The sequence below is a fragment of the Pan troglodytes genome, chromosome 12 (assembly GCF_028858775.2).
Source record: "Pan troglodytes isolate AG18354 chromosome 12, NHGRI_mPanTro3-v2.0_pri, whole genome shotgun sequence".
Lineage (NCBI taxonomy): Eukaryota > Metazoa > Chordata > Mammalia > Primates > Hominidae > Pan > Pan troglodytes.
In genome coordinates, this window is record NC_072410.2 from 96,570,433 (window position 1) to 96,592,183 (window position 21,751).

The following is a 21,751-nucleotide window of genomic DNA, read 5'->3' on the forward strand; positions in this document are numbered from 1 at the left end:
TTTTCCTGATTACTATTAAGCATCTTGTTATTTACCATTTGCATATCATTTTCTAAAAATTGTGTTAAGATCTTTTGCCTTTTTTTTTTTTGAGACAGAGTCTCACTCTGTCGCACAGAGCTAGAGTGCAGTGGCGTGATCTCAGCTCACTGTAACCTCCGCCTCCCGGGTTCAAGTGATTCTCCTGCCTCAGGCTCCTGAGTAGCTGGGATTACAGGCGCCCACCACCATGCCTGGCTAATTTTTGTATTTTTAGTAGAGACGGGGTTTCACCATGTTGGTCAGGCTGGTCTTGAACTCCTGACCTCATGATCTGCCTGCCTCGGCCTCCCAAAGTGCTGGGATTACAGGCGTGAGCCGCCGTGCCCAGCCGAGTGGTCTTTACTCTTACTGATTTGTAGGAATTATTTATATATCCTGGATCCTTTTAAAGCTGTATCTACTATATTTGCTCCACTTTTAGTTTGTTTCTCCACCACTCTGTATCATCACATGAAGAATAAAAGTTCTTATTTCAACACAGGCAAATTTATAGATCTTTCATGATTAGTATTTTCAATGTTTTCTTCAAGAAATCCCTCTCTTCCTTCAACCTAAGGTCACAGGGTTATTTTTTTTTTCTAAATTTTAAGGTTTTTACATTTTATATTTAACTTATCTATACCTGATTTTTGTGATATATATGTAAATATAATGGTTTTTGTATTAAAAACTCACATTATAATTACCAAGGAAACCATGGGGAAACGATGCTGGGACTCTCAAATATCCTTTTAAGAGGTTAGCACTAGGTCTCCTGCCCAATCTGTCCCTGAACTACAGGGTGATTTTGATTCCCAGTAACTTTCATAGACCTAAGCAACAGTCACACAAATGTCCATAAAAAGAAGCTAGTGTTTCTTTAAACACTCGCATCCATGTTATTTTAGTACAGGGTAGTTTTCAAAAATCTGAGAGGATTTAGAGTAGTTGATCAAAACAAAAAACTTCTTTACACTTTATTTAAATCCTAGCTAACAGAAGCATCTCCAAACAGTGAAATAAACATTCTGCAGTTCAGCAGTGGGGAAAACAAAATGTGTTATTCTAAAACAGGACTGTCAGGCTGGGCGCAGTGGCTCACACCTGTAATCCCGGCACTTTGGGAGGCCGAGGCAGGTGGATCACCTGAAGTCAGGAGTTTGAGACCAGCCTGGCCAAGATGGCAAAACACCATCTCTACTAAAACTACAAAAATTAGCCAAGTGTGGTGGTGGGTGCCTGTAATCCCAGCTACTCGGCAGGCTGAAGTAGAAGAATCGCTTGAACCGGGGAGGCAGAGGTTGCAGTGAGCCGAGATTGCGCCACTGCACTCCAGCCTGGGCAACAGAGTGAGACTCCATCTCAAAAAAAATAAATAAATAAAATAAATAAATAAACAGGATTGTCTTTATCTTCCCAGCAGCCTCAGCATTGACCAAAATAGTCAGAAGTTATAAATGAGTAATTAAAGGCAAAAATCTGGTCCTAAGCCAAGAGACCCACCCTCCCCTGACCAATAAAAAATGAGGTAAACAGTTCTCCAATATTTCTCCACTTTATTAACGTTGACCACCATATTTATGTATCTAAACATTTTTTATAAGTTTTCAGTGGTGTTTAGATTCTGAATTATTTTTCCATAATTAATTAGGCACGTTGGTTTGTATTTTATAGAGAACACATCTTTAGGACACAGATAAGAACAAGTATAATTTGCAAATATTACAAAGATGATTTCCAAATCTCAGTTGACCTCTTTCCCAACTGCAAACACTCATTTAGTCTTTAGTGACAACAGAGACCAAAAACAACCACCCACACAACTCATGTGAGATTCTGGTGGCTTAGAAATCCCTGAAAAAGCAGTAAACTGATTATTGAAAAGCTCAGAACACTGGCAAGGCTTAAGTGCAAAGTATTTAATAGAAGGCCACAAGAACTGTTTTCCTAAGAGGAGCTAGGAACTACAAATGTCATTTAGTAATGCATTGAAATGGCATTGCCTAGTGTGAGTGTTGCACAGAAACTTCAGGTCACTTCTTCTGGATCTATTACTTTGGATAAGCTTCCACTATCATAGCATGGCCCTGTAAAGAAAACAAAGTCCAATTAGAGCAATGAATGGTGATGAATCCACCTAGTACAGGGACAGCAGAGAACAAGGAGAAAAGTACAGGCTTTGGAGTGGGATCCTGGCTCTGCCAATCAATCACTGTGTGATCTTGGGAAAGTTTGTAGTCAGTCTAAACTGGAATTTCCTCTACAAAATGGGGCTCATAGTGTCTACTTCATAGAGTTTTTGTGGGCATCACATAACATACAGTATATTTGTATATGTGTGTATATATATACACACACATATATATTTCTATACATTCATATATACATGTATACATATATGCATCAGGCTCTGTCTAGTACAGAATCTAATTCCTAGTGATGCTCTACAAATGGATGCTGTTAAAATGAGAAATCCAGGGGCTTTTTTAACTGTATAAACATAAACATGATACAGCAAATACCAATAAAAGTAAGTTTCTAGAGGGGAAAACTGAGGCTCTGAAAGGTTAAGTGACTCACCCAAATCACAAAGCTATTAAGGTAACAGGGCCAGGATTTGAAACCAGGTCTAGATGATTCCAAAGGCTGGGCTTGTCCCTTCTTCACTATTCTACACAGGTTAAGATAATGATCTGAGGGACCACAAAGGGAAGAAGTAGAATATCTTCCTTTTTTTATTTTTTTTATTTATTATTTTGGAGACCATGCCTCGCTGTTGCCCAGGCTGGAGTACAGTGACGGGATCTCAGCTCACTGCAAGCTCCGCCTCCCGGGTTCACACCATTCTCCTGCCTCAGCCTCCCGAGTAGCTGGGACTATAGGCGCCCGCCACCACGCCCGGCTAATTTTTTTGTATTTTTAGTAGAGATGGGGTTTCACCGTGTTAGCCAGGATGGTCTCGATATCCTGACCTCGTGATCTGCCTGCCTCGGCCTCCCAAAGTGCTGGGATTACAGGCATGAGCCACTGTGCCCGGCCAGAAGTAGAATATCTTTTATCCAGCACTATGCACAGTGCTATGTACTAGCTATGTCCTTAGTTTAGATGAGTCTGAATCCTAGCATAGAATTTTTAGACACCCTGTCTCTAAAAAACAAAAAAGTAAATAAAAGAAACTATTATTTACAAAGTGCCAAGTTGAACACTGCAGGTTTAAAGATTTGCCACATGGTCTTTGTCCTCAATCAAGTATACACTAGAGTTCAAAACAAACTGTTAAGTACTTGGCTTTTCTGCTTTTTTTTTTTTGAAACAGGGCCTCCCTCTGTCACCCAGGCTGGAGTGCAGTGGCCTGAACACGGCTCACTGCAGCCTCAACCTCCCGGGCTCAGGTGATACTTCCACCTCGGCCTCCCGAGTAGCTGGGACTACAGGCACCCACCACCACGCCCAGCTAGTTTTTGTATTTTTAGTAGAGATGGGGTTTTGCCATGTTGTCCAGGATGGTCTCGAATTCCTGAGCTCTAGCAATCTGCCCACCTCGGCCTCCCAAAGTGCTAGGATTACAGGCATGAGCTACCACACCTGGCATGTTAAGTACATTGAAAAGGCACAAGCAGACAAAAAAAGAGCAGGGATAGGAAGGTTTGACTGACTTGGGGGTTGTCCTGAAAGAATTCATAATAAGGTAGAATACTCCTCTCTGGCTTGCTTATTTTATTTTTTATTTATTTTAATTTCTTTATTTGCTTTTTGAGACAAGGCAACTCTGTCACCTAGGCTAAAGTGCAGTGGTGTGAATACAGCGCACTACAGCTTCAACATCCCGGGCTCAAGCAATCCTCTCACCTCCCTCCTGAGTAGCTGGGACCACAGGTGCGTGCCATCATACCTGGCTAATTTTTGTATTTTTGGTAGAGACGAGGTTTTGCCATGTTGCCCAGGCTGGTCTCGAATTCCTGCGTTCAAGCCGCCCAGCTGCCTTAGCCTCCCAAAATGCTGGGATCACAGGCATAAGCTACCGCACCCAGCCCTCTCTAGCTTTATTTTAAACACACTGTTTTCATGTTCCATGTTTTTTCTTGCTCTAGATCAGATTTGGCAACACCTGGAGATACTTTTGGTTATGCCAACCATGTGTACCTGGGGCAGAGGTGGGGAGGAGCTTGTTGCTACTGCTATCTGATGGGTAGAGGCCATGCTAAACACCCTACAACACACAGCCCCCCACAACAAAGAATTGTTTGGCCCAAAATGTTAGTGCCAAAGTTGAGAAACCCTGCTCTAGATTCACCACGATGGATTTCTCCTCTGTCTCCAACCATGTTGGTATTGCTCACGTGGCTCTTGATCAAACAATGTCAAGTTTAATCTAGTTTCTCAGATGCATCTTATCTTCACTCTTCATGATACTATAAACTTCTAGAAGAAAGGTGCTAGGTATCATTCTTTGTTCATCCATAAAAGCATCCAGTATTGTGTTATTTATACTCTACATGCTAGATAAAGAATTAGGGAACACATACTCAAATCTGCAGACATTACCCTATGTGGATTACGCACTATGCTAGTGAGTAATGTGTACAAGTTATCTCCCTGGTAGAAGCCTGGCATGAAGAGATAGAGGGATCGCTCTAGTCTTAATGGACCATGGTTTTCTGTAGATGAAGTTACACAGATTAAAAAGCATTTCTGATCATAAAGTCCAAAATGTTCCAACTGATAAATAACTGACCCCTTGGTTTCTGCAAAGTCTCTGAGGAAAATCCATGAAAAAGGGCTTTTAAATGTAAGATTTATTTTATTTATTTTATTTTTGAGACAGAGTCTCTCTCTGTCACCAGGCTGGAGTGCAATGGCGCCATCTCGGCTCACTGCAACCTCCACCTCCCGGGTTCAAGCGATTCCCCTGCCTCAGCCTCCCGAGTAGCTGGAATTACAGGCGCACACCACCACGCTAGGCTAGTTTTTATAATTTTAGTAGAGACAAGGTTTCACCATGTTGGCCAGGCTGGTCTCGAACTCCTGACCTCAAGTGACCTACCTGCCTCAACCTCCCAAAGTGTTGGGATTACAGGCGTGAGCCATTGCACCCGGCCTGTTTATGCTTTTAAATATTTATTCATTTTGATCAGGAACGGGAAGTTTCTGTAATCTAGAGGAAGAGAAAATCTGTTCACATCGGGATTAAAAAAAAAAAAAAAAAAAACAGGCCAGGCGCAGTGGCTCATGCCTGTAATCCCAGCACTTTGGGAGGCTGAGGTAGGCGGATCACCTGAGGTCAGGAGTTCGAGACCGGCCTGGCCAATACGGTGAAACCCCGTCTCTACTAAAAATACAAAAAAAATTGCCCGGGCTTGGTGGTGAGCACCTGTAATCCCAGCTACTTAGGAGGCTGAGACAGGAGAATCGCTTGAACCCGGGAGGCAGAGGTTGCAGTGAGCCGAGGTGGCGCCACTGCACTCCAGCCTGGGGGACAGAGTGAGACTCTGTCTCAAAAAACAAACAAACAAAAAACAAACTACAATCTTCCTTTTGGATTTTATTCCTAGAGTGAGATGCTACAGCAGTCAGGAAGTTGGGTCTCTAATGCAAGTGAAGTAGAAAGGAAAAAATCTGTCAACAATATATTTCCCCAGCTGAACAGCAGTAAGTTATCCAGAAGTAAATTAACTCCCCAGTTAAGGTATAATTCAGTTCTCTAGAAAGATAGTTTCTCTCTTGGAGAGATTTTATAAAGTCTTATGGTGACTACATAAATAAAAGTTAATTATTAAAGAAGAAAATATATCAAGATGTTAATAATGTTAATGTCTGACGGGGAGATTATAGATGATTCTAACTTTTTCTATATACTTTTCATATATTCCACAATTTTCATAATCAGCATATATTTATAAGTAAAAAATAAACATTATATTGGGGAAAAATAGCTTGGGTTTAAATAGCTGTTTCCTTCCAAAGAATTATCAGAATTATGGCAGGGCATGGTGGCTCATGCCTGTAATCACAGCACTTTGGGAGGCCAAGGAGGGTGGATCACTTGAAGTCTGCAATTCGAGACTAGCCTGGCCAACATGGCGAAACTCTGTCTCTACTAAAAATACAAAAATTAACTGGACACGGTGGTGCACACCTGTAATCTCAACTGCTCGGGAGGCTGAGGCACGAGAATCACCTGAATCCGGGAAGTGGAGGTTGCAGTGAGCTAAGATATTACCACTGCATTCCAACCTGGGTGACAGAGCAAGACTGTCTCAAAAAAAAAAAAAAAAAAAAAACCCAAAAAACAAAAAGTTTTATCAGAATTACAGCTGTTATCCCTCCCCACTCCCCACCCCCAGGTCATCAAAAATATTGCTTTAAGAAGGTTTCAAACTAAATCATACATTCTAGTCATTCCAAGAAAATGACTCTCTGGAGGGTCCTATGACACCACTGCAACGTACCTGCCCTCCAGCTGCACACGCAGCCACTAAGCCATACTGGCCTCCTTCTTTCCGTAATCTGTTGGCAGCAGCCATGACCAACCTGCAGCCAGTGGCTCCAAATGGGTGTCCCAGGGACAGAGATCCACCCCAGTTATTAAACTTCTCCAAAGGAGGCAATCCAACCTGGCTCCCCCAAAGACACAAATGTAAAGATAAGTTTACTTAAGATCAGAATCAAGCTAGGCTCTTAGTACTACGAAGTAAGAGAGATAGAGGAAAATACGTAACGTCAGACATATTACAAATAATTTTACTGCAAAAGAAAGTAAGTCTAGGTCAATATTAAAAGTCAGGAGTCCATTTATTTTTCATCTAATGTCAGAATGCAAGGAACAAAAGACAACACAGAATTTTATTTTTGCTAAATAATTTCTGTTTTTAAACTAAGAAATAAATATATTTAATGAAATACAAGAATTTCTACTTTTACACTAAGAAATAAATATCTTTAATGAAAGACAAAATTCTTCAAAAGAAAGAGAAGCTTTCCCTTCATATTCTTAAGAACAGGTAACTAAGATCCAATTATTAACGTGCTTTGAAAATTCACGCATTTTTTAAAATTAGAAACTCACCTTGGTTTTTCTACCCATGTAGTTTTCTGCAAACCAATCAGAATCCATGGCTTTAAAATTTGCCAAAATCTGACCCTGGAAGAGAAAATAATCGAATAAGAACCTCGTCATTCATGTTCCTCTATGCTTTCTTATAGGAATGGTTTGTGAAAGTTTAACAACTTTAGGTATGGCTTAAAGTTGAACAAATCGGCCAGGCACAGTGGCTCACATCTGTAATCCCAGCACTTTGGGAGGCCGAGGCGGGTGGATCATCTGAGGTCAGGAGTTCAAGACCAGCCTGACCAATATGGTGAAACCCTGTCTCTATTAAAAATATAAAAAAAATTAGTCGGGCATGGTGGCAGGCGCCTGCAGTCCCAGCTACTCGGGAGGCTGAGACAAGAAAATTGCTTGAACCTGGAAGGCGGAGGTTGCAGTGAGCCGAGATCGTGCCACTACACTCCAGCTGGGGCAACAGAGCAAGACTCTGTCTCAAAAAAAAAAAAAAAAAAAAGTAAAGTTGAACAAATCTTTGTATCAGTTTTCAATGGCAATTTCCTAAAGAAACAATTTGGTATGTTCTCCAACACTGTATGTGTGGCCCTTGCTTCCCTCCCCTCAGGCCCCTCCCAGCAGTGTCAATCAGTACTTAAAATATGCAGGTCCACTCCTGCTCTACTCACATCATAAACCATGCCTTGCTCTCTCTCACAAATATGGATGACATTTTTTATGACTATAGTCCCTTCATATGTGTCTTTCAAATTACTTACCGAGAAAGCTTCATGAAATTCAAAAGCATCAATATCATTCATGGTCAATCCTGCCTTTTCTAGAACTTTTGGAGTAGCATATGTTGGTCTGCAAAGAAAAAATAAGTAATATCTTAAAACTTTAATTTTTAAACTAAGAGCTCCTTCATATTCCCCAAACTGAGTTTTACATAGGTACTCTAATGTCTTTTCACTCATTCTTTGATTTTTCTGTACTGATTAATGAAATGTTAAAGATAAAATAGTGAAACTGTACAGACATGCCCTCTACCCTTATTATGTTGCAGAGTCAGAGAAACTGATAATAAATAAACAGTGAGGGATAAGGACAAGCTAATAACATGAAGAACTGGAAGAACAGAGTTCAAAGAGCAAGGCAAGGGAAAGGGCTTGACTGATGTGAACGTCACAGTGGAGGCTAGAGGCTACAGCCTTGTGAGGGAGCGGAACAGAGTCTAAACATGGGGAGGCTTTTATAAAAGGCTATATGAGGAAGATTGTGTAGCAGGGTGTGTAGCCATATGAAAAAATGCATATGATATCTTAATGAAAAAGAATATAAGTTGTGTGTGTCCATATATATATATACGTAAAACTTATAGGAAAAAAATGGAAAATAATCCAAAACTGTAAAATGATATACCAACGGAAAGGATTACTATTATATTTATTTATTTATTTATTTTTTTGAGACGGAGTCTCGCTCTGTCGCCCAGGCTGGAGTGCAGTGGCGTGATCTTGGCTCACTGCAAGCTCCGCCTCTCGGGTTCATGCCATTCTCTTGCCTCAGCCTCCTGAGTAGCTGGGACTACAGGCGCCCGCCACCACGCCTGGCTAATTTTTTGTACTTTTAGTAGAGATAGGGCTTCACCGTGTTAGCCAGGATGGTCTCAATCTCCTGACCTCGTGGTCTGCCCACCTCGGCCTCCCAAAGTGCTGGGATTACAGGCTTGAGCCACCGTGCCCGGCCAGATTACTATTATTTTTTTTAAAAAAGCCACCACATAAACCAATTATGAACTCAGGGCTTAATATACTCTCAAACCAGTGTAATAAACAAATAAATAATAAACCAGTGTTAATCATTTATTAACCAGTATAATAAAACATAGGCAATCAAATACTTGTGATTATAGTCCAAGGATACAAACTGCTACCTACCCAAGTAATAGTTGATCTTTTGGATCCTGAGACACATACATAAAATCCCTAGGTAAAAAAATAGAGAGGTGAGCTTTGGTAATAAAATAAAGAAATCAGAGATGATTTGTTTGAACATTTACTTTACCTCAAATATGCCTTCGGCTTATAACCCATGGCCAGAGCCTTTTCCTCCGCCATGATTAACATTGCAGATGCGCCATCAGTCTGAAATGTTAACCAGCACAATGTTAAAATTCTTCAGCCTGTCTGGAGGTCTTTCTCCAGCCATCTTATATATCTGTACCTGAATCTATTAACTCATTAGACTTACACAGTGATTCTATATAACAACACTTACTTCACTGTATCCATCATTAAATCATAATTCAAACATACACACGCTGACTCATTTTTGGAGGATGAGGGTAGAGAAGGCTGTTCAAAAGTATCATAATAATCAAAAGGAATCAATAGAAGAGGTAACTTTAGAAATAAATGCTCATGGCCAGGCGTGGTGGCTCATGCCTGTATGCCTGTAATCCCAGCACTTTGGGAGGCTGAGGCAGGCAGATCATGAGGCAGGTGATCGAGACCATCCTGGCTAACGCGGTGAAACCCCATCTCTACTAAAAATACAAAAACTTAGCCAGGTGTGGTGGCACACACCTGTAGTCCCAGCTACTTGGGAGGCTGAGGCTGAGGCAGGAGAATTGCTTGAACCTGGGAGGCGGAGGTTGCAGTGAGCTGAGATCGTGCCACTGCATTCCAGCCTGGGTGACAAAGCAAGACTCTGTCTCAAAAAAAAAAAAAAAAAAGAAAGAAAGAACTGCTCATAATAAACACTAAACACTTATTTAAGCCAAAGTTTTTAGCTTTTGGCACAAAATATGAACCAAAATAAACATATCTCTTATTTATTTATTTTTACATTTTCTGGGCTCTCAGCTGCTTTCTGCCCGTGGCTTACAGGTCATTTTATTCTACTTCTATATTCTGTAACGAGCAAACCAATGGGAGAACCAGCTGAGGACATGAGAACCACAATCTTCCCTCTTTGGATACACCCCATACATTTCTTCCCAAATGACAACCGAGAAGCTGGAGGACAAAGAAGTACTACTGAAAAAGCGTCCTTTACCATACTTCAAAGAAGAAAAGCTCCCCAGAAACTTCAGAATTCCAAAGAAAAGGAAACTATTCTTCATAATTTGTAAAATCAAAATAAGTTCTACCACATTCTGTCATATTTTTATAACTCGGCAACCCTGAAGAGACTGTGTAGCCACCAATAGGGTGTCCATAAAGTCTGGAGACATAGGTGACCATGTGGAATAAATGGTTTACAGACATTACATTAATAACAGGTTCAATGTGCCCTTGTGCAAAATTGCAATGAATGTGGGGCACTAATGCAGTCCCCAAAATCCATGTATTGTGATGTGTCACCTCTGATGATTTGTGTCTCTGATTCTCACTAAATAAACCTGGACCTTTAGCATACCCTGGAAATAATCAAAAGGATTCAGATCTGGCAAGTGTAGTCCATGCCACATGGCTCTATCATCCAATTCGGTTTTGCAAATGACCAACCTAACCAGCTCTTCACCACCTGGGCTTAACAGGGTGGTGTTCCATCCTGTTGCAACTACTCCAGATTCCACTCCCCTAGCCTATCAAGAGCAGGCATTAATTAGTCATTTACCATGGGCAAATATGTCAAACATCTGCGTATGTTTTCAAGACTTTATGGCCAGGTAGGAGAGTTACATTGTAAGAGAAACTCTGACCAGACGGCCTATATCCAGAAGACTATACCCAAGGTGGTAAGAGAAGAGAAATCACATCTTACAAGCAGCAGCAGAATCAATAAAGATGTTTAATTGAGGAGTCAGAAAAGCATGGAAGGATATGAAGCTACATGTTGATAAGTTAAAAAAAAAAACACAAAACAAACAGTGGTAGATTTGTTCCATGATGCTTACAGGAAAATAATATTGGGGTCAGTGTAAAGCAGTTTTCTAACAATCAGGGCTGGAAGAGGTATCCTGTTACTCTTTCTGCCTGCTTTTCCTTGTCTTCTACGACTTCCCAGTTCATACCTTATGCTCCAACCTAACTTTTCCCCAAAGAACCCCTTGCTCTCATACTTCCTTGATTTTGCATTTGCTATTCCCTTTGTCCAAAATGCCTTTTTTTTTTTTTTTTTTTGAGATGGGAGTTTCGCTCTTGTGCAGGCTGGAGTGCAATGGTGCGATCTTGGCTCACCGCAACCTCCGCGCCTCCAGGGTTCAAGCAATTCTCTTGCCTCAGCCTCCCGAGTAGCCGGGATTAACAGGCATGTGCCACCACATCTGGCTAATTTTGTATTTTTAGTAGAGACGGGGTTTCTCCATGTTGCTCAGGCTGGTCTCGAACTCCTGACCTCAGGTAATCTGCCTGCCTCAACCTCCCAAAGTGCTGGGATTACAGGCGTGAGCCACCGCGCCCGGCCCGAAATGCCTTTTAAAATCCTTCTTGAGTTGGCTTTTACTCTTCCTTCAAGATTTTCTGCTCAAGTGTTACCTCTTCCAAGAAGACTCTCTGACTGTCCCCCCATCTGGGTCAGGGGTTCGACCTAAGCCTAAGCCTATGCTTACAGCCATCACAGCATCTCACTATATTGCAATTGTCTATTCTTTTCATTTCCAGGGCCCACCATAAGCAATAGAAGTTTTTTGACTGGTTAAGTGCCTGAAAGGAAGAGTTTTTGTGGCAGAATGGTGGCTGGATTAGGTGACTTCTCGGGCCTTAAAACCATGATTCTATTTTTTTTTTTAATGACTCCACTTTCACATTAAAATGAATAACTATATTTTTAACCCTCTATTCATAACACACACAAAAAGTTATATTAGGCTTTTCTACAGAGGGTACAGAAATAGAAAAGTCACTACTAAATACAAATAACATTGACAGTTACCAAGAAAGAAGAATTTGCAGCTGTCACTGTGCCGTAGGGCTTGATGAATGCAGGTTTTAGTTTGGCCATCTGCTCCAGTGAGGAAGGACGGATGCCATTATCTTTGGTAACTGTATCTTTTCCTATAAAAAAAATGAATTTTTTTTTAACTCTATGGAACCACAAGCCTTATATATCTTCTCCACAGAAATATGCTTTAAAAATTACAAAAACAAATGAAATATAAACCTTACCTATTCACTAGAAGGAAAGTGTTTTATAATTATCATATTATCAAATTTTAAACTAAAGTCTTAAAAGACAATTGGGAAATCATCTAAATGCTTTACTAAAAATAGGACACCCTATTTTCTTAAGACATTCATTCACAGTTGGCTATTCTATATAGAAGTCAGACGATTCAGGAATTTTAAAAACAGGCATGTATGTAAGAACTAAAATATATCAGCAAGATCTAAAAGGAGACTCTCTTTGTTTTTCTTTTCTTTTTTTTTTAATTAGAGATGAAGTCTCACGCTGTTGACCAGGCTGGTCTTGAACTCCTGGCCTGAAGCGATCCTCCTGCCTCAGCCTCCCAAAGTGCTGAGATTAGTGCTCAGATCTTAAAAGGACACTCTTATAGAAACTTTAAAAAATGTTAACCTATTGTTACAACATAAATCAAAATTTGCGTCCATATTTAAGAATAAAGGCTGAATACTTCGGAAACAGAACCAACATACTTATGGAAAAATCACTCGGGATGTTTTTGAGTTTTAGGAGCAATTCAGAACTCCCTAATAAGTGTCATGAAGCATTTCATTTCACCTGGTACTTTGAAGGGTACCACATCAGAAAGGAGTCCTTCATCCTGTGCCTTCTTGGCTAGACTGTGAGAGCGCAGTGCATATTCATCCTGTTCCAGCCGAGAAACAGCAAAGGCAGCGGCCAGTCGGTCTGCAGAGTGGCCCATGGTCTCACTGGTGGAGAACTCAGAAACCGCAGGGAGCTGGGAAAGGAGATATCCAAGGAGCAGGTACACTGTTAACTGGTGTTATTCTAACACCTAGGATTGTTCTGTGTTATTTGGAAAAGTTAAAATCTATTTGTCTACCATTAATCAATCAAGACCAAGACAAGCAGAGGATCTCTAAAGAGGATCTCTAAAGAGGGCTCACAAATTAAAGTTTTCTAACCACTATCTTTTTTTTCCATCTTGAGCAAGTAATTAACCCTTTCCTGTAACTACAGAATCTACACCTATTACAGCATAGCAGAGTCCACACTGCCATACCTAATTCTAAATCTCTGCAGTGAGATGCCCTGCAAACACAAGCCTTACCTCAGGTGCTAGGAAATTAAATCGGAATTTAGAGATTAAAGACAGTCGCTGGCCCATAGATTTGGCCTTATTGAGATCAAGCATCAGTTTTCTCATTTTCCTTGAGTGACGAATAGGGACATCGGACATCAACTCAACACCACCTGCCACGATCACATCACACTGGCCAGAAGCAATCAAGCCAACACCTACAGGGCACAGGTTATACTTCATGAATATCTTTTACAGAAAATAACATACCATTCCAATTTAAGCTTCTTGATTAAAAAGCTGAATGACAGTTATCAGCTTTGTACAACATCTGTAATTAAAGTTTTCAACTTTTCAGAAGAATTAAGGTAATTTTCTTAAATGACTAAAAACACATTCAACACGTTAGAGAAAAACAAGTTTCATTCCTGCCATATGGACATCAACTTCTAGGAATATCCATTGGACCAACTCTTGAACAAATCATATTCCAAACCAGAACATCTTGCATATTTATATGCTCCCAGCTTTAGTTTTAATAAAGATTTTTTATCCTATAAAGAGAATGTTAACTTCTGCTGCAAAGCAGAGAAATTACAGCTGTTGAAATGTAAGGCAGGCCCCCTCTCTCCTTATGGCCACTGGCCAGTATTCTGTTTCTCTAACCAGGAGTTGGTCACATGCTGCCTAGAGTGGCGAACGCCCCCAGTCACGGGCATCATTCCCCGCCACACATGAGGTGGGGTGCCCACCTAGGCCTTGATGTTACTAGATGAGCACATGATTACTAAATCTTTCAGGCTTCCTTGCCTCCTCACACTAAGAGCTGATGCTACAAAATATCCCACAGTTTTGCTAAAGTTTGTTAGTGGGGTTTTCAGTGATTTATAAAAATGCCAAGGATGTAAGGAGAAAGTGAAGGAAAGAGCTGTGCCATCTAAAGCAATGATTTACAAGTATGGTAGTGGTGAAGGAAGGAAGACCATATCTTTGTGGGAAAATATCATATCTGAAGCACCTAGGTTGAAAGCCTGGCAGGTTGTAAACTATTTACTCATGCCTCAGATGCTGAAGTACCTTCCTAGAGACACACTCCTCCAGTTGATAATCCCTGCTGCAGCCAGCCACATTATTCACAGAGGAACCACGCCAATGGTAATGTTCCTCAGGTATGGAGAGCAAAAAAAGAGGTTAACTACGGTTAGAACCCCCAAATTTTAAACCTGACCTTACTTTTTAAAAAACACAAGTATAGAGATCTGTGCTAATCTTTTACTTCTGTTAAGAGTACTTTTTGGGATGAGCATGGTGGCTCACACCTGTAATCCCAGCACTTTGGAGGCTGAGGTAGAAGGATCACTTGAGGCCAGAGGTTTAAGACCAGCCTGGGCAACATGGCAAGATCCCGTCTCCACAAAAAATTTAAAAATTAGCACCTGTAGACCCAGCTACTTGGGATCCTAAGGCAGGAGGATCTCTTGAGCTCAAGAGTTTGAGCCTGCAGTGAGCTATGATGGTACCACTGCACTCCAGCCTGAGTGACAGAGTGAGGTTCTGTGTTTAAAAAAAAAAAAAAAAAAAAGTACATTTTTATAATCAAGTAAAAGACAAAGGAGAATTAACATGTACTGTCTGTTTCCATTTAAACATACCTGTGGTCATGGCTTGGTTGGCAGAGATACAAGCCATGGTGACAGTGTGAGCAGGAGTCTTGTCAGAGAAGCCAGCTCCAAGGGCAGCCTTTAGGAAATAGAGTGAATGAAATGATCACTATAAGGGAAGGGCATCATGTAAATGATGCTTTGAGCACTAATCTTCATAGTCATCTGGAAACGGTTTCAGTTTAACATTCTCCAGAGCAATATTTAAAATCAAATGAAGTCCATCACAGAAATGGTTTATTAATATTTAATCTTGCCATTAATTGACAGGTATATGCAAAATTCCTGCTGGCTGGTTTCTAGTGCAGACACGAGGCTATGATACTCTCCTAACTCACCTAATTTCTTATCGATGTTTTGCTCAGGGCCTTCAAGAATATCAATATATAATTTGATTTTAACTTGTTTAATGTTCAAATATACTTAAAAGAACCTATTAAAGATGGTTGCTGGAATGATGATGAAATATACTATGGGGTGGAGTCCTCACTATCTGTGTTATCAGGTCTCATGATCAGTCACAAAGCTTAGCAGCAAAGCAAAAGTGATTAAACATGAAAATGATTTCTAAAGAACTGACCCTTCATAAACAGAGTTCCCACTCAAGACCCTGTCTGCTTTACACCTATCTTTCTGCTCACTGCCAGCTGGTTTCTCTTACTGACCATCTGATACTTCAGATAGCACACTGCAGACCCAACGCAAAGATGAACTGGAAAACTTGCCAACTATACAGAAGCTCAACTCAATGAAAGAAACTGGAGAATTGCCTGAGTTACAAGTGAGTCTGTGAACAAATAAGGGTCAGACCAATTAACAAGTGGCCAGGATGATGGCATAATACGTGATACAAAGAGAATAATTTGTCATCTGAGCGGCTTTAAGAAAAACTGAGGTCATTATTAATCTTTTAAAAATGGCCTCTATTATAATGGCACAGTGAAAGTCAAACATGAAATGAGCACATCTATAATTTTATTATACTATTTATTGGGGGAAATTATGCTGTCAAAAACCAATCAACGTCTGATTCCATTTTTGTTTATGTAAATAATTAATGCATAGGTGCAATTATAAAATACTTATTTTTATAATATTAAAGTTTTACTTTAGAAATAAAGCTTCCAGATTTCCTCCCACATACACACCCACACACTATTTACTATGAAATACTGGATCCCATTATAGGGAATTCATTTTTAGTAGTCTTTCCCTGAAACTATTTAATTATCCTCAGAACACAAACTCTCCTATAATTTAGTAAAATAAATGTTTCCAAAGTCTCAATTAGAAATTCAATGTCTCTTAACTGATTTTTACCTTTATACTTACTTTTATGCTATTTACCATAATCTATAAAAACAGAAATGTGTTAGTGATGTAACTGCAACATGACCTCATTCTGGTCTTTCCAGGTAGGCCTGATACTAAATGCCCAACCTGCTTTGTTGAGAACTTCTGCCAGGCACCTGTGCATCAGCCTCTCAACGTAAACCAATCGGAAAGGAAGAGAGACGCAAGTATCTCGGGGGGCAGGAGGGAAGAGCTCTGCAAAGGGGCAAGTGTCAAAGGGGCACTTAGGTTGCAATGGCTCGATTCTCACAAGGGCCTTTCTAATTTGTGTTGCCCTTGGCCCTAGATGACTCTCAGGACGGAAGGAGCTTTAAATAGAGGTGGCTATTGGTGACCCTTGTCCACACACTTCTATTGAAATTTGAATAGCTCTCAGGGCACTAAGGGAAAAGGAGGAAGATGTCTTTAAGCTGGAGAACAGGGGAATATGCTGAACCTTTCAACAAAGTCAGGTTCATGAACACCAGAAGCCTTTTAGGACTGTATATTAACATTATTAATACAGGCAATAGGGCCTAAGAAACTCTTTGGCTGGAAATTATGTTAGCTTTTAGGTTGCAATACAGCTTTAGAGTGACATTCTCATAATGTATCCCCCTCAACCCAATCTCTCCCTGCAGACGCTGCAAAAATTACCTGGAGCACAACATAACTGGTATTAGTGCAGGGCAGGCAGAGGGAATCTACCTCCTGTCAATCAATAGCTGAGATCTGCAAATGGATGTAAAATTTCCAGGAAAAATTTCAGAGGAAAACATTATGGCTTTAGTTTTAGGAAAAAAAGAACTGAATTACAGAGAAAATGGAAATATTTATTTTTATTTATTTATTTATTTATTTTTTGAGGAGGAGGAGAAGGAAAAAAGGATGTGATAAAAAGCTGAGCAAGAGGAGAAAACAGCAAAAAAATTTACTATTTACATCTTAAGTGCTCTTATAAAAGTCACTTGGTTATTTTCAGAATATAAAAGTTGAAAATGTATTATGAGCAGCTTGATGTACTCATGAAATTATCATATTTGAAACATTCAGAAATGTCAAGGTTCAAGGAAAAACAAAAAATTTCAGAAGGGAAATAAAATCTCTTCCTATTGTTAATTCCTTCCTGCCCCTCAACAGCACACAGTTATCTTCGTAGGCTTCAGTCATGCCAGGCCTTTGGCAGTTCTAACATTTCTGCCAGGTACGGAGGTGGAACAGAACAAATACTTTCAGTCCTGCTCATTTGCCCTTGTCTCTCAGTTGACAGTGATACTGAACCCAACAATATGGCAAGCACAGACCAGAACTAGGGAAAATACTGAGTACAGTGAAATGTGCTTTTGGTGCCAACTTCATCCAATCGATTTTAAATCAAAACACAGCCCAGAAGACGTGTTTGGATTTGCCTGTAGGACACATCCTAGAAGTTCCAAGGCCTGTCATTATCTTGGTTGCCCAATCGACACTACATGGAGCTATGCCAACTAGGGCAAAAGTAAACTCCTGTGAAATAGTTTTTAAAAAGCCAAGCTGCCTTACGTGCCATCTAGTTGATGGGAACAAATGAGTAAGCAAGGCTACTTCCAGCTAACAAAAGTCAAGTTATGAAATTAGTTCTCTGCAACATGTTGAAATTTTAAATTAATTGGAAGCCATGATATCTAACATTACTAAAAATACTATCAGCCACACTTTGCTGATCTCTATTTTCCTAACACAAGAGACAATGTCCTAAACCAGCTCAAATAATTTATTTGATTTACAGTAAAGTATGAATATACACTAATATAGTGTATGTCATTTGATTTATATTAGAATTCTTTTACATATTAAATAACGCATTACCCAAGCTGTAAAATCACATTTTAGGTCAAATGTAACTGAATAGATTTTAAAGGCTTTTATAAAGTAACTTCTATTAATTGAAATTCAAAGTGATTCTCCTATCACTCTTTAAACAACATAAAGTTTGTTTTACTCACCTCTCTAGCCACATTGCTTGTTTTCACTTCCTGAATAACTGTACCAAAGATGATATAATCAACTACTTCCTTAGGGACACTGGTCCGATGCAACAAACCCCTGGAAGTAGAAATCCAAAGCAAAGAAACATTTCACACATCAAGGCAGTGCCAGAGATCATCACACAAAACACTGCGCTCCTTGAAAAAGGTTAGCCTTGAATTTAAAAGGACAGAGACTGTATCTTTTCTTTAATTTGACAAGCATTTGGCACCTTCTCAAAGAAGAAATGAATGAAAGAGTGATTTTAAAAGTCAACATTTGATGCTCAATTGGTAAAGAGAAGTTAGAGAATAAAAAATAATTTGGAATAGAATAAAATAGATAAGAAACCTATAAATTAATGTTAATTAATGTTAGTAGAAACCAAAGTTTGCAGTGAAAAAGAGAGACAAATATTCAATCAAAGAGATAAAGCAAAGTCTCCCTTAAGACTATAAAAAAAAAAAATTAAAAAAAAGAAGTCCTGGGTATGTTAAATTTTAGTTTGAAATATCAGTATCAACAAATGATTGAAATAATACATATATTCTAGTTGTGCCCATGAATAGAAACTAGACACAATAACACTCCAGTAGGAATGAGCACTCCCTGAACCCAGACTTGGTTTCCTTTTTTTTTTTTTTTTTTTTTTTGAGATAAGAATCTCGCTCTTTCACCCAGGCTGGATGGAGTGTACTGGCACAATCTCGGCTCACTGCAACCTCCACCTCCTGGGTTTAAGTGGTTCTCTCACCTCAGCCTCCTGAGTAGCTGGGGCTACAAGCGCCTGCCATGATGCCTGGCTTATTTTTGTATTTTTAGTAGAAATAGGGTTTCACCATGTTAGCCAGGCTGGTCTCGGACTCCTGACTGCAAGTGATCCACCAGCCTTGGCCTCCCAAAGTGCTGGGATTATAGGTGTAAGCCACTACACCCGGCCCCAGACTTGGTTTCTAAATGCCATTCCCCATTAAAAGGACAAAAGGTTTTTTAAGAAATGACTGATACCAGGTCCAGAAGAAAGTACAAAGTGAATTTCCATCTTTTTTGTGCCAAAAGTAAGGAAGCACTCAAAGACAAATGGGACCATATCAGCCAGGCACAGTGGTTTAAGCCTGTAATCCTAGCACTTTGGGAGGCCGAGGCAGGCGGATCACTTGAGGACAGGAGTTCGAGACCAGCCTGGCTAACACGGCGAAACCCCGTCTCTACTAAAAATACAAAAAAAATTAGCCAAGACTGGTGGCATGTGCCTGTAATTCCAGCTACTCGGAAGGCTGAGGCAGGAGAATTGCTTCAACCTGGGAGGCGGAGGCTGCAGTGAGCCGAGATCGTGCCACTGCACTCCAATTTGCGCAACAAGAGCGAAACTCTGTATCAAAAAAAAAAAAAAAAGACAAATGGGACCATATCAAAAACAGGAACACGGGGTATATACATTTGTCAAAACTCATCAAACTATACACTTAAAATCTGTGCACTTTATTGCATGCAAATTATATATCAACAACCAGTATTATACTAAAAAACAAAAGGCACACAGGAGCCAACTTGAAGGAGTGCCAGATAAAATGTGGAATAAGCTGAGCTTCAAAATGAGTAATGACTAAACTTGGCTACAATGAAATAAATAAATAAAAATCTGTAAAATCTGTAGTTTTTTATCAATTAAAAAAACTAAAAAGAGGGTTAGAAACATTGGCTTACGCCTATAGTCCCAGTTACCTGGGAGGCTTCGAGGTTGCAGTGAGCTATGATCAAGCAACTGCACTCCAGCCTTGGACAGAGTGAGACTCCATACAGAAAAAAATAAATTAAAAATTAAAAAAAAAATTTTTTTTTTGAGACAAAGTCTTGCTCGATTGCCCTGCCTGGAGTCTAGTAGTGGAATCATAGCTCACTGCAACCTTCAACTCCTGAGCTGAATTCTCTTGGTTGGCTAATTAAAAAAATTTTTTTTTGTAGAGATAGAGTCTTACTATGTTGCTTAGGCTGGTCTCAAACTCCTGGGCTCAAAAGATCCTCCTACCTTGATCCTCCTGCCTTGGTTTCCTAAAGTGCTGGGATTATAGGTGTGAGACACCATGCCTAGCTAGTAGATGAGATTTTTAAAGGAAAATATGCATACAGAGAAATGCAAAGCTCTAAGGAATGAAACTTGCAAAACACCTTTCAAAAAGAGAAAGAGGGAGAGATCCAGTTGTGTGTGTGTGTGGTTTTTTATTTTTTATTTTTGAGACGGAGTTTTGCTCTTGTTGCCCAGGCTGGAGTGCAATGGCGTGATCTCGGCTCACTGCAACCTCTGCCTCCCAGGTTCAAGGGATTCTCCTGCCTCAGCCTTCCAAGTAGCTGGCATTACAGGCATGCGCTACTACGCCCAGCTAATTTTGTATTTTTAGTAGAGATGGGGTTTCTCCACGTTGATCAGGCTGGTCTTGAACTCCAGACCTCAGGTGATCTGCCCACCTCAGCCTCCCAAAGTGCTGGGATTACAGGCGTGAGCCACCGTGCTTGGCCCAATTTTTTTTTTTTAAGCTAGAGAAGAATCGGCCGGGCGCAGTGGCTCACACCTGTAAGCCCAGCACTTTGGGAGGCCGAGGAGGGCGGATCACGAGGTCAGGAGATCGACACCATCCTGGCTAACACGGTGAAACCCCGTCTCTACTAAAAATACAAAAAAAAAAAAAAGAAAAAAAAAATTAGCCGGGCATGGTGGCAGGCGCCTGTAGTTCGAGGTACTCGGGAGGCTGAGGCAGGAGAATGGCGTGAACCCGGCAGGCAGAGCTTGCAGTGAGCCGAAATCACGCCACTGCACTCCAGCCTGGGTGACAGAGCGAGACTCCGTCTCAAAAAAAAAAAAAAAAAAAAGATACAGAAGAATCAGTCAGGATACAGAAGAAAAAGAAAAATCATAAAGGCATATTACTAAGAAGTCAACAGAAGAGAGGTGATTATAGCTTACAGTGTCAAGTGCTATAAAGTACAGAGACAGAGGACTGAGAAAGGATCAGTACATTTAGCAATCATAAAACCATTATTAAGAGAAGATTCTAAAGTATGGTTTCTGTAAAACAAAGGGAAAATGGAAATAATGATCATATAATTAGACAGAGGAAACTAATAATAAGGAAACAGAAACAACTGCTCTTTCACTCATGCTTGAGGTATTGCAGGAAGAAAAACAAACAAACATAGAGTAAGAATGGACAGAAAGGTCAACTGAAGGGTTTCTCCAAACTAAGAAAGAACTGTGGCTGGTTGAAGACACAAAGGCAAAGTGTCAGTGGAAAATGAAGAGATAATGCCTTACATGTTATGAAACAGCAACACATTTAATGATTCTCAACCAAATTATTCATCCAGCCTAATCTTATTTAACTACATCTAATTTTACATTTTTACTTGGTTTGCACATGAATCTTCAGGTGTCTTTTAGGCTTCTTTCTAGGTAAATATCTACATAATCTGTTCAGCTACCCTTATACAAGTTCCTAAGGCAATCATCAAATATATGTA

The 21,751-nt window shown here is 40.1% G+C and overlaps 1 protein-coding gene across 2 annotated transcripts in view; it reads right to left on the reverse strand.

Annotated features, from left to right (window-relative positions):
• Positions 1–1,557: 1,557 nt before the first annotated feature.
• The window catches only part of HADHB (hydroxyacyl-CoA dehydrogenase trifunctional multienzyme complex subunit beta), a 45,502-nt gene continuing 25,308 nt past the window's right edge, over positions 1,558–21,751 (reverse strand). Inside the window, exons 6-16 of one of the 2 annotated variants that reach the window (XM_009442084.4) lie at positions 18,214–18,313; positions 14,888–14,975; positions 13,266–13,453; positions 12,752–12,932; positions 11,945–12,066; positions 9,131–9,210; positions 9,004–9,051; positions 7,843–7,930; positions 7,088–7,162; positions 6,471–6,635; positions 1,558–2,108 (exon numbers count right to left, since the gene is read on the reverse strand). In XM_009442084.4, the coding sequence (XP_009440359.1) occupies positions 2,073–2,108; positions 6,471–6,635; positions 7,088–7,162; positions 7,843–7,930; positions 9,004–9,051; positions 9,131–9,210; positions 11,945–12,066; positions 12,752–12,932; positions 13,266–13,453; positions 14,888–14,975; positions 18,214–18,313 (1,171 nt within the window). In that variant the 3' untranslated portion in view covers positions 1,558–2,072. 2 annotated transcript variants of the gene reach the window in all.